The sequence below is a fragment of the Podarcis pityusensis genome (assembly GCF_964106645.2).
Source record: "Podarcis pityusensis genome assembly, chromosome: 4".
NCBI lineage: Eukaryota > Metazoa > Chordata > Lepidosauria > Squamata > Lacertidae > Podarcis > Podarcis pityusensis.
In genome coordinates, this window is record NC_138027.1 from 48,089,179 (window position 1) to 48,102,737 (window position 13,559).

Here is a 13,559-nt window from a genome sequence, read left to right on the forward strand (position 1 = left end):
AAGCCATCTCTTAGCATTAATAATAAGGACGATAATGATTATTATTATCCTATTCCAAGTACTTCCACAATTGGGCCTTTGTTTTTTATTATTCTGCTGAAAAGTGTGAGTACCTAGGATTTCAAGAACTACGCTGTCAAGGCAAGTTTTCCTAATCTGCAGAAGTTTACATTTGCAGCTAAACTAAAAAAAAAATCTTCTCTTTACCTGTCAGGTTGCTTAACAAATACAGAGACTCTCTTTGGGAGCTGCAACTATATTTAACATAACTGCAATACAATCCTCCTCCTCATAGAGGTGTCATATGTCCTTGGGAACTGCTGTTAAGAGAGTTGCCTTAGAAACATCTTCAGTCTCTCCCAAGTGGCACAATAGTTGCCTGGATTCTGTTTGGCTACTATATTTACTTTTCCAGCCAAGAAGGGATGGAAATAAAAGCATGGTCACACAGAAGTATATTATATCTAATCATCCATCCCAGGTTACTTCATAATGTATGTAAAGTATCAATTTCATTTTTTGGGGGGAAACCCACTCCATTTATCCATTCTACAGTGCTGGCCAGTATCTTCAAAAATACCTTTAAAAGCTTAGTGAAAGGAGGTTTTCAGCTGGTGCCTACAGTCAGATGATATCAGTGGCAGTCAAAGCCCCAGGATGGAGGATGTTCTGTAATAAAGTTGTCGTTTCTGAGAAAGCCCCTGTCAACTAGACCTGCAGATTACAGAAAAAGGGGGTTCCTCCAATTGATTCTCAAAGCACCAGCAGTACAGTATGGGAAACACATTCACTCAGGTAATTTGGTCCTAAGCTGTTCAGGGCTTTTTTATATGTCAAAACCATCACTTCTAATAGGGCTCCATATGAAAAGGCAGACAGTGCAGGTCTCCCAGCACTGTCATTCCACAGTCCCAAGTTGTTAGGCCTATTAGACCTCCAGCAGCTGCCTTCCTTATGCACTAGCTGCAATCATTTCAAGGGCAGCTCCACATAGTACAACAAATGAAAATGGGTAAAAGCCCTGCTAGATCAGACCAAAGGTCCTTCTAGTCTAGCTGCCTGTTCTCATTGTGTCTGTTCACAAGCCAGAAAATGAGCACAATAGCACTCATGATTCCTAGCAACTGCTTGTCCTTGAAGTCATGATTAGTAGCCACAGATCACCCAAACCTCCATGAATATGTCTAATTCTCTTTTAGTTGCTGGCCACCACCTCATCTTGTAGGAGTGAATTCCATAGTTGTACTGTGCACAGTGTAAAGTAGCACTTCTTTTTGTTAGTTATTCAAGAGTCTTTGGTGAGAAATTTTATTAAAAACTTTGACTTAGGTTGTGCTGCGAACTGCATGTCTTGCAGTAGGGTGCATGAAAGACATTACTTTTCCCACAATCCAGAGAAACCTTGTGAATATCAGAGTCCTCCATTCTTTCTGGACAACCCATAATTACTCCAATTTGTAAGTGTCCTAATGGGAGATAAGACAGACTTTTCCTTTCCAATAGAGGCACAGCAATGTACTATTTCAAATGCATCTCAAGAGTACAAGCAAAGTACCATTTCAAGCAATGAACTCCTCCACCTTGATGCAAGACTTGTCAGCATCAAGACAGGGACTTCAAATCAGTTTTGGACGATATATTACTATATTGCCGAGCCCTACACTCCAAAACTCAGGAAAGGCCGTGACATTCTAGGGGCAGGACAAAAAATGGCCGGGGCAGCAAAGCACCAGTCACACTGTTCTCAAGTCAACATGTTGTGTTACAAATATGATGTTGAATTTCATGCACTGCAGCACAAACTAAATCTTAGAACCACAAGAGAATGTGAAGTCAGTACACAGGGGCCAGAGTGTTGCATCAAACAGTCAAGTTGGCAAACATGCATTGCTGCACATGTCAGCAACTGGTGAGATAACAAATAATGCTGATGCCATAGGCTCCCTCATTCTGTTGATAATTCTTTTGACCACAGGACTGACTGGCTGGTGCTCTCTTTTACTGCAGCTGAAAGAAAACACATGTTTTCTGAATTTGATAAATGTGTCTCAGTAGAGCAAGGCCATCAACTGTTTGTTGCTAGGAGAAATGTTTGGTTAACTTTTAATTAAATTAGATTCTGTATTTGTTCAGAAAATGCTGTGAACACACTAGTTTTTAATAATGGAGATATATTTTTATTTATATATTTATAGTTTTATTTTTTTTATGAGAACCAGGAGTATATCTGTTCAACTGCAGAAAACATTAAAGCTGTTCTGTGGAGTAACTTGTTAAAAAGTATTTGCTATGACATAATTTACTGTGAGGACTGTACTGGTAAGGACTCTATCAAACAATGTATAGTCCCTGGTAAGGACATACATCAAACAGTGTATGTTTTCCAAGTAAAATAGACAACAGCTCATGCAGTAGGATTTGACTTTCCTTGCCTCTGCCCAGTAGCAGGTTTTCGGTGTCTGCATTGGAAGGTTGCTGGGGTAAGTGTGGGCTCTCTGAAGCAGATTTTGGAGATCCCCATTGGGTTGCAGAAGGTGAAGTCTTCTTGCATAAGTAATTCTTCTCTTCCAACGTTGGATTCCTCCCAAAACTTATACATGAAATTTCAGTTTTAATTATGTGTTTGATTTATTTATTGCTATCTTGACTTTAAAGATCTATGAAGATGCTGAAAACAACACAGTTTGGTTCTGTCCATGCTAGCTTAAGAAAAGAAATAGATATTTGTAGTGTAGACTATGAGCTTGAGTTAATTACAGGCAACAACTGTCTGATGCACGTCTGTGCATGTGTACATCACGGCGAACTGGAAAAGGAGGTGGGGTGGTCTTATGTGTGCTCCGTTGTTGCACGCATTGGCCTGGAATGCAACCTCCACACAGATTGGCTGTTGCCTGTATTAGAATGTGGTTCTCTGAATATTTTACTTTTTAGTAATTAAGTAGTACCCTAATTTTACATGAAGGAAACTAGTGTGAAAGCTCTTGTGGTGGTATGCTTTTTCATGTCTACCTGGTTTGCTCGTATATCTAGCCCAGTGTGGTGCCCTCCAGTTGTTTTGGACTACAATCCCATCAGCCCTAGCCAACATAACTGCTCTGACTGGGGTAGTGAGAGTTGTAGTCCAAAACTTCTGGAGGGCACTAGGTTGGTAAAGGCTGTTTCCTATATAGCTATTAGAATTATAGAGTTAGAAGGGACCCCGAGAGTCACGTAGTCCAACCCCCTGCAGTGCAGGAATCTTAACATGTGGTTCTCCATCCAAGTTGAAAACATACAGGACCCTGCTTAGCTTTGGAATTGTGCCAGCAGTTCTATTGCTGCAACACTAGGGAGATGAAGTCTATAGGGAAAGTCAATGCATCACTTACCTTGAAAATTGCCCTACACTGGTGTTCATATGACACTTCTGTAAATCATGTAGACTGAAAACAGAGCCTGGTGAATTCTTCATTGTGACCCTAGTGCTTCTGCAGCACCGGGCGTATTGATCGTTGCATTATAAGCACGAGTTGAACCACAGCTCTGGCACAAAACCAAGAAAATGGATTTGGTGTTTGGGCTTGCATCTTTCTAAGATGTGCATCCTGTTCAGCTCTAACATTGCAGGAGGGAGCTTTAGAACTGCAAGATTACATTTCATGTCTAAGTAACACATTCTGTCTACAGAAAACCCACACTTCCATACATGTGAAAGCTCATGTGAGCTGTCCGAGAGAATGAGAAGAGCACCACGGTACCACCAAAACACTATGGAAGAATTTCATGTTGGAATGTTGGATAAATTTGAGGGGAGGGGAGGGGAATAAGATTTCTATATATATCTAAAAGGGCTTTTATCCCAGATATTTCTGGCAATATATCTGTGTTTATGTTTTATTTCCTATCTTGTCATACCTTTGTAGAAAACAGTATTGGACAAACAAAGATCTGTTTTAAATATAAATATATATGTTACAGCATATGTTATGGATTAGTGGCATTTAATAACTCTAGTACTGTATGGTGGTATAGCAATTCTTGCGTGACTTATCCTTTGTTACTTGGATGTTAATGTAAAAACAGTAGAAATCTGTCATAAAAATCTAATTGGTAGCAAAAAACAGTATAGGAACAAGTTTGTTTCTTTTTTAAGCATTGCAGAACACACCTCACCATTTATATGGAATAATTTTGAAAACTACTTTTCACTTTTTTTTTTAGAGTTGAGAACGTATATTCTTATTTAGAATCCCCAAATTTGTACAAACATTTCTCTTGGTCTTTACTTAACTATCTCTGAAAAAGTTCTTTGGCCATTATGCAGATGTTGTAATCATTTGCTTGCCTAAATGTGTGTGTCAGAAATTTATTGTCCTTCTGAGTATAGCATGCAATTGAGGATTATGCTGATGTTCCAGGAGGAGATGAAGCAGAAAAGGCTGCCAAAAGCATTAGATCTGAAAACTCATTTGGGATTTTATGAAAATGCTAAACTACACAGTTGTTTAAAATTAAGCTGTCTTTGTCTGAAAATGGGGCTTCATGATATGGCTGTAGATTTACTGTGTTCTCTTTTGAAGAACGATGTGAGAAATGTCATATGAATTCACTGAGAAATAGCAGTCATATGTTGATAGTCCTACACTTAAAATTATATAACTTTTGTGAAAAATAGGAGGAATGAAGTAAACGTTTCCTGATTCTGGTGAATTGTTTATCAAACAGTGGCCTGTTTCTCGTGTTACATCAAGCCATAGTTAAAAGAAACGATGGTTTAATGTGAAGAAGCTGCATGTACCACTGTCCAAAAGTCCACACTTCACTCCTCCCCTGCTCCTGCTGTGCTGTAAAATAAACAAGCCAGAATCTCGCCTTTTCATGAATGAAAACATGAGCTTGTGGTTTTTTTTCTAAGCTAGGTTTGTTTTGGGGGGAGAAACTAATGATAAGTCCGTGTTCGCACATGATGACAAGCCAGACTGTGGCTTGTTTCATTTCCAGCAGGGGAGGAATTGAAGTGCAAATAGAAGTGCATACAGCATGGCCACATAACTGGTTTACCATGTGAATTGGGCCAATATGTCAATACTAGATTATTGTCTGAATTTGGACACATGGGAGTCTCAACATTTGACATTACCAACTTACGCCCCCCCCCCCATTTTCGTGGGAGAGGGGGTAGTTCAGTAATAACACACAGAGAGTATTATGTACTGAAGTTCTCACCCTGGGCCAGCAGGGGGATACTGTAGATAGTTTTCACTCAGGTCCACATATGCAAATAAGAGATTGAAAGTGACATTCAGTGATTGGGTAGTTACAGAAAATGGTTACTGTTGCGTTCTAGTGGAGCTCTATATAAGCAGGCTGGCTGAACCCTTCAGTTCAGTTCTTTTCTGGCCTGCGAATAAACAAGAGCTATTTGAAGAATCGCTGTGTCGTCTGATATGCTCACCCACAACTTAACAGAGAGAGATTTATGGCTGCTCAGAATGACTCCATGAAGTTATTGCAATACAAGTGCTCAACTTTGCCTTCCTCGTCCCTTAATTTTATAGCGTGTCTCTTAGATTGTAAACCATTATTGTAAAATGGAAACTACTTTTGCTGTGATAAAAGGAGGTAGATAGTATACTGTTACATCATCGTTACGCAGGTACCGTGGTTGTAGAATTCAGTCCTACTTGCTTTAGCCTGCACAGCATTGCACTGGCCTTTAAGTATAGCAGAGTAATGAAAAAGGCATGCAACATCTATTTAACATAAAAAATTCTTCAAAAGATATGAGTAATGTTTTTGTCCCTAAGGGCAAATAGCTAATGTAATCAGTGTGTCCTTTGTACCTTGCAATACATAGAAATGCTAGAGGTTTGCAATAGTTGGTTCCAAGTCATGTGGTTTATTTAGATGTCTAAAAGAGAAGCTATTCCTATTTTCAAAGTTGTGCATACAATATGTTTTCATACTTTTTAAACTTCTAAGGTGTTAAAATTTTGGTTTGCTTCTAGATCTCACTGAGGGTGTAACAATAACATCAACTGAACAGACGATGGTAACAAAGGCTCTAGGAGAGAAGGTTACTTTGCTCTGCCAGTATACTCTTGCAGCAGGAGATGAAGGACTACTTGACATTGAATGGGTTGTCTTGGAGCCAAAAAAGGAGCAACCAGTAAGTGAAAACCTTTATTAAACTCCTAGGTCTTCCATATGTTTCACTTCCATTTTGAACGTAGGTGAGCCCAAAGCTGAGACTAAGAATTCAAATGTTTAACCTAATGTCCTTCCAGAAAATAGTTCTAGGACATATTTATTTACTACTGGGAAAAATCGAAATCATATTGGATAGAACATACATAACTGTAGAGCATGAGACTCTTAATCTCAGGGTTATAGGTTTGAGCCCCATGTTAGGCAAAACACTCCTGCATTGTAGGGGGTTGGACTAGATGACCCTAGTGGTCCCTTCCAACTGTGATAACTCATATACAAGATAGCCATCTGTCTCTTTTCCTTTCAGGTAATTATGTACAGTCAGAACACGGTTTATGACAAGTATCATATGGCTGGGCGGGTACAGTTTGTTAATCAGAACCCAGCTGATGGAGATGCGAGTATTGATATCCTGAACTTACAGCCGGCTGATAGTGGCACGTACCAGTGTAAAGTGAAGAAGGCTCCTGATATGCAGACCCACAGAGTTCAGCTGATTGTACTTGGTAAGATATTTCTAGTTTTGCAATTGCATAAACTGTACATAGTGCAGGCTCGTGACACTCTTTTCTGTTGAGAGCTGTATTTGCTTGGAGATACGTGTTTGCTGCATGTTGGCAGGGGGCAAGGCTGCAGCAGCAGCATGTGGAAATGGGGCCAAAAGTAGGCGTGTCTCTCCCCCCCCCCCCCGCTTTCATCCCTTTTCAGCAGTCTGCGGAATAGGGGGAATAGATAACTCTTTGCTTGCAGAGGTCTTCCAAAATTCTGAGCTGCAGGTTGCCCTGCTTTAGTGAGTTATTAAAGGTAAAGGGACCCCTGACCATTAGGTCCAGTCGTGGCCGACTCTGGGGTTGCGACGCTCATCTCGCTTTATTGGCCGAGGGAGCCGGCGTACAGCTTCCGGGTCATGTGGCCAGCATGACTAAGCTGCTTCTGGTGAACCAGAGCAGCACACGGAAACGCCGTTTACTTTCCCGCCGGAGCGGTACCTATTTATCTATTTGCACTTTGATGTGCTTTCGAACTCCTAGGTGGGTATGCATACAATTAATATTACTTTTTATCTGATTTTATAAAGTGGCTGTAAGTATTGGATGAATAGTTGGAGATTTGCTAGTATTTATTTTAATTCATATAATTTATATATCATCCTTCATCCGAGGATCATAGGGCAGTTTATAGTATTAAAACACAAACAGAACAATACCACCACCCCTCCCACACAGTTTAAAAGGCCACAGTCTAAGCATGGTAAAGAGGAGTTGTTAGATGGACAGTGTTTAAATCAGCCCCCATATTATCTTGCATTAGCTGGGCCAGGAAATAAAGCATTTTGCATGCCATATTTCAGATTAAAGGGCACCATGACTATAAGTTTGTTACATTTTGAAGCAAGACATAGTACAAACTGGTGGGTGGGACAAATATGTGGTGTGATATGCTAAGAAATGGCTCTGTAGTTGGTCTCATGGAAGAAGTAGCTTAATCTTTTTGAAATTGTAGTAACAATTTGTTGGCAAACTACTGATATTTGAAAGAAAATAAAATATGTGTATAAAATGTCTGTGATGTATGTATAGTTTATGTTGCGGCTACATATACCATTTAATGAGTACATAGTTCTAAGTTTGCATTCATAGTACAATAATATTTTTTTAATAGAAAAACCTCAAAAGACCAAATGCTATGTCGAAGGATCACAGGAGATTGGAACTGATGTTACTCTGAAATGTAAATCCCAAGGAGGCACTCCCCTTATAAGCTACCACTGGGGGAAGATGGGTAAAGAAGGACTTCCAGACAGATCATCACTGAGTATGCTTCTATATTATTACTGTCTTTTTCATATTTGAACACGAGTGTCTGTTCCCTTCTAACTTCAAATGCTAAACTAATTACAAGCAGAGCTTTGAATTTTAAAGAGTTGATTTTTAAAAAATTGAGTCTGCTCTGCTGAGTTTCTTTAAAGAATTTTCCAGAGATGTTTCCTTGGGCCATGAAGGTAGTTAAAAAAAAAAAAAAGCCCCCTGGTGAGCTCTGGAACTTGCTGAAAAGAAGAGTTATACAGTGGTACTTTGGTTTAAGAACAGTCCTGTTTATGAATGATTCAGTTTACGAACTCTGCAAAACGTGGTGTTCCGGTTTGCGAACTTTACTTTACTCAGTCCAAGAACGGAATCTGAATGGTGGAAGGGCACAAAAATGATTTCTATCATGCATTTTACTGCAGTGATTTCCAACCTTTATGAGGATGCTTTTTTAACCTCAAAAAATTAATGGTCCCCCACATGCTAATTGTTGTAATTTTATGCAACTTTAAGTCGTATAATGAATAATGAGCAAAAAAAGTATGAACACAATAATAATAATAATAATAATAATAATAATAATAAATTTTATTTATATCCCGCCCTCCCCAGCCGAAGCCGGGCTCAGGGCGGCTAAGAACAATAAAACAGTACAAAAGTACAGCACAAACAACACTCTAAAATCATTCATTATAAAATTAATTAATTCAAGCCACTGGCAACCATTGGGCCAGAGCTCCGCAAAGATTGCCGAGGGAGGGAGTCAGGCTGTGCCCTGGCCAAAGGCCTGGTGGAACAACTCTCTCTTGCAGGCCCTGCGGAAAGATGTCAAGTCCCGCAGGGCCCTGGTCTCTTGTGACAGAGTGTTCCACCGGATCAGAGCCACGGCCGAAAAAGCCCTGGCCCAGTTGAGGCCAGCCTAACTTCTCTGTGGCCTGGGACCTTCATGATGTTTTTATTTGAAGGCCGTAAGTTTCTCTGTGGGGCATACCAGGAGAGGCGGTCCCGTAGGTACGAGGGTCCTAGGCCGTATAGGGCTTTAAAGGTTAAAACCAGCACCTTAAACCTGATCCTGTACTCCACCGGGAGCCAGTGCAGCTGGTATAGCACCGGGTGAATGTGATCTCGCAGCGAAGACCCCGTAAGGAGTCTCGCTGCAGTATTCTGCACCCGCTGGAGTTTCTGGGTCAGTCTCAAGGGCAGCCCCACGTAGAGCGAGTTACAATAATCCAGTCTGGAGGTGACCGTCGTGTGGATCACCCAAACCTCCATGAATATGTCTATAAGGTATTGCATATCAATTTATCTATAAATTCATTTATTTCTTCAATATGCCCCTTGATGAACCCAATGAATACATTCAAAAAGGTATGATAGACACAAGATAAAATTATTTATTTCCCCAGCACACCCAGTGATCAACAACATAACTAATCAATCAAATTGAACCAAATATTTATTTCTGAGTAATACCCAAAAGAATTATAAAGAAAACTTTAATTGCCACCAATGATATATATGGCAATTTATAGAATCATGACTCTCTTGTATTCTTCGGTAAGTTTCCTAATCACTGTAAGTAAATCTACTTATATATGCAGTTAATTTGATTCTATTTCATTTATAGTTTTGTTTGTTTTGTTTTTTTAATAAGGTGGCAGGCATGAGCAGCAAATGCTGATCAGAACAACAGGCAACCCTAAAAGGTCTGATGCCCAAATGATCTCTAAGACAGAAAACTCCCCCAAATCCACTAATTTTATTCTTTAATAAAGCACCAAAAGTAATCTCCACTGCTGCCGTAACTGAGGAACTCAAATGCAGCCAATAATTAGTAGGCAGAAAGTCCACAGCATGGAGATCACTAAAATTAAATTGAGGGTCTACAGCCCTCTACAACTGTGTATTTCACCTTCTACAATAAGCCCTAAGTGTTGTGCATCATAAAAGGCCCGAAAACGCCAAATGCAACATGCCTCTGCTATGTTCTTGCAACTTGCCACCAGGTTTTCCCAAGTACACCTCACAGCAACAAAGGAAAGTAAAGAAGGCATAGACCAATGCTGTTGAACCATGTTCCCACAATTTCCAGCGGTCACAGTCTCCTCAGGGATAACATGGCACTCCTGGGAATGCTGCTGCAAAGAGGTACAGCAGCATAGGAAATCATCCGACTGCAGACTTGGAGGAGCGTTACCCATGGATCCCTTGGGGGTTCCTGGCCCTAAGGTTGGGAAACAGTGTCCCAGTTCCTTAAATATTTTGTTAATTTTTCCTATTTATAAAACTATAAAAGCAGGCTGTTCTCAGCAGTCAGTTAATTAATTTTAATAGAAATTTTCATCGGATAATACTAATAATGTGAATTAAAAGCTTGGAAGAAAATGGTATTCTCTTGTAATACAGTGGTGCCTCGCAAGACGAAATTAATTTTTCGTCTTGCGAAGCACGGTTTCCCAAAGTCTTCAAAATCACCAAAGTCTTCAAAAACCTCAAAAAAGGCTACCACACCGCGTGCTATGAGTTGCTCCTCGAAGTCACCCTGGGTATTAACGGTTTTAAGAAAAAGGAAACAAACTTGCAAGACGTTTTCGTTTTTCGTCTTGCGAAGCAAGCCCATAGGGAAATTCGTCTTGCGAAGCAACTCAAAAAACGAAAAACTCTTTCGTCTTGCGAGTTTTTCGTCTTGTGAGGCATTCGTCTTGCGAGGTACCACTGTACTATGAAGCTTATCCAGGCAAGGTAGAAAAACCCAAATCTCTAGATCAACCTAGATTAAATGGGTGAGTAAATACGTGGAGGCAGGAGTTTTTCCAGACACCTTATGAAAAGTCAGTTTAAGTTATAGCTAGTAAACATCTAAATAGCAGTAGCAGATTTGGTTGCTAATCAGTTTGGTACCTCATAGCTACTTCATCTTGATTTGGAGGGTGATTATAGCAGCAGCCCCAAGACTATTCCTAATAGGAATGGGGTGAGTGAGTTGGCAGAGTGAGTGTCTCTGAATATGTTTGGAAACCAAACTTCTTCTGCACCTTAGCTGTGTTGAATTATTTTGTGTAAGTAATATGCACAGTCAAAAGTTAAACACGTAAGAACATAAATCCATGCTTTATTGATTATTCCTACCAATGCTACTTTTGACAAATTCTAATGAAGTTTATATGTATATATATATTTACAGATTCAGATACAGGTGATCTTTTGATTAAAAATGCTTCTCGGGCTTCCTCCGGCACATACAAATGTGTAGCTTCCAACAGAGTTGGTGCAGATGAGTGTTCTCTTGTGCTGAATGTCACCCCTCGTAAGTATTATGTTTTGAAAGCAAAAACATAGAAATAATAATTTGGTAAGGCTTTATCATTAAACTGAAGAATTAATTCCTGCCATCTCATACATCATTGTTCTCTTTGTTTTAGCGGTGAATAGAGCTGGAACCATTGCTGGAGCTGTAATAGGGACTCTTTTAGGACTCTGTTTATTAGCTTTTATCATCTTCTGTTGCTGCAAGAAACAAAGAGAGAAGAAATATGAAAAAGAAGTGCATCATGATATAAGGTGTGTCACTCTGGCATGAGAAACTAGGCATGAGCTCAAAAATTTAATTGTCAATTTTACAAAATGTTTTGACAAAGGCATATAGTTTAACCAACTTGCATGAAATACCAGAAACGTTGACATCTACTCATGTACTTCTTTGACTTCATACTTTTCCCTTGTCCTGCCCTCAGTTTGAAAGCTCAAAGTTACTTATAACTTATACAAACAATTTAAAGAATATTAAATATATACAATAGTGTGTATTGGGTTTATAAGACTAAAATATCCTAACAACTTGCCTGGGGAAAGTAGTACATAAGCTACCAGTTTGAACTATTTCACTAAAAAATCACCACCTTGCTTAATCTATACGAACATCCTTTAAATGCAGGGGAGACTATGTAGTGTACGTGCCAAAGTTGGCCCCTAAGAGGCAGTTTCATAAATGTGTAGTCATCCCTTGGATCAAGCACCTGGTATAGTAATTCATGCTTCAGCTATTTAGTGGTAGCGACAAAGAAAGTTTCTTGGCCATCATTGCATTCACAAGTATCCATCCAACACACCATTGCAGAGTTACCTGACCAAGAGAGCCTTGCTTTGACACCATTGAAGGCCTGCTGTAACAACTCTGCGAGGCACTTTAGGGACAAAATCACTTAGATTTCAGTGGCATTGGATGCCACAATAAGAGCAAATCCGACTGAGGGGTCTGCAGCTCCATCTATACTGGATCAGTTTAGGTAGTTGCAGCTTGAGGATGATGTGGACAAGCTGTAGGGGTTGACTGGGTGAGTCCAGAGGGTGATTAATCAGCAGTGGTGCTCCCTCTCCTTAAGAAGATATCCCTGGACAATTATCACCCAGTGGCAAATGCCCCCTTCCTGGGCAAGGTGCTCAAGAAGGTGGTGGTGGTCCAGATTCAGGCCTGCTTGGAAGAAGTTGATTATTTAAATCCATTCCAGTCTTGAGTTCAGGCTTGGTCATGGCACTGAAACTGCCTTGGTCTCCCTGGTTGATTACATTTATTGGGAGAGAGCTGGGGAGAGTGGAACTCTGCTTGTTTTCTTCAATTTCCTGGTAGCTTTCAATGCTGTTGACCACAGTATCCTTCTGAAGTGTCTCAGAAGGTTGGCACACTGTTTCAGTGGTTCCACTCTTATCTCCAGGGCCATTTTCAGAAAGTAATCATGAGAGGCTACTATTCAGTGCCATGGGAGTTGTCTTGTTGGATGCTGCAGGGTTCAATCTTAGCACCCCACCCCATGCTATTTAGCATCTTTTGCAAAACCTCTGGGAGTTGTCATCAGGATGTTTGAATTGTCATCAATATGCAGTTGACTCCCAGCTCTGTCTCTTTGTTCTAGTTGTGGTGTTAGATTGGTGCTTGGATGAGGGGATATGCTGGATGTGGGCCAATAAACTGAAGCTGAATCCTGAAAAGACGGGTGTTGTGTGTTCCAAGTTCTCATGTCCAGGAGGTGGGGAGATGGCCTGTCTGGACAGGGTTGCCCTCCCCTAGAAGGAGCAGGTTCACAGCTTGGAGGTGCTGTTGGATCATTGCAGGCTCAAGTGGATTTGGTGGCTAGGAGTTCCTTTTTTCACCTCTGGCTGGTTTGCCAACTCTGGTCCCTTCCGGACACAGATAACTTTGCTCCTGTACTCCATACACTGGTAACTTCTAGATTGGATTGTTGCAATGTGCTCCTTGTGGAACTGTGCTTGAAGGCAACTTGGAAACTGATTGGTCCAAAATGCAGCAGCTAGACTTTTGGCTAGGCTTCTGTTTATGTCCCATATAACCCCTGTTTTGAAACAGCTGTACTAGTTTCCAGTTCATTGCTGGGTCCAATTCAGGTGCTCAGGATGGTGCTTAAAGCCCCAAATACCTTAAAGACCACTTTCCCTACAGACCTCAGGTGCCAGGATTGGCAGAGGGGGGCCTTGAGGCAATGTTTCATTGAAATAAATGGTACCAAGTCAATATGGATAGGGATGTTTCTAAGTGTTTGGGTT

General features: G+C 40.4%; 1 protein-coding gene and 1 long non-coding RNA gene across 3 annotated transcripts in view; one reads left to right on the plus strand and one right to left on the minus strand.

Annotated features, from left to right (window-relative positions):
* The window catches only part of CXADR (CXADR cell adhesion molecule), a 34,125-nt gene that overhangs the window by 7,747 nt on the left and 12,819 nt on the right, over window positions 1-13,559 (plus strand). For both annotated transcript variants that reach the window (XM_081003944.1, XM_081003945.1), the window contains exons 2-6: window positions 5,991-6,151; window positions 6,500-6,698; window positions 7,855-8,007; window positions 11,185-11,307; window positions 11,423-11,561. In XM_081003944.1, the coding sequence (XP_080860070.1) occupies window positions 5,991-6,151; window positions 6,500-6,698; window positions 7,855-8,007; window positions 11,185-11,307; window positions 11,423-11,561 (775 nt within the window). The remainder of the gene's footprint in view (window positions 1-5,990; window positions 6,152-6,499; window positions 6,699-7,854; window positions 8,008-11,184; window positions 11,308-11,422; window positions 11,562-13,559) is intronic.
* Window positions 11,346-13,559, minus strand: part of LOC308476399 — a 34,610-nt gene continuing 32,396 nt past the window's right edge. The window contains exon 2 of the long non-coding RNA XR_013985852.1: window positions 11,346-11,507. This is a non-coding gene — a long non-coding RNA (uncharacterized lncRNA). The remainder of the gene's footprint in view (window positions 11,508-13,559) is intronic.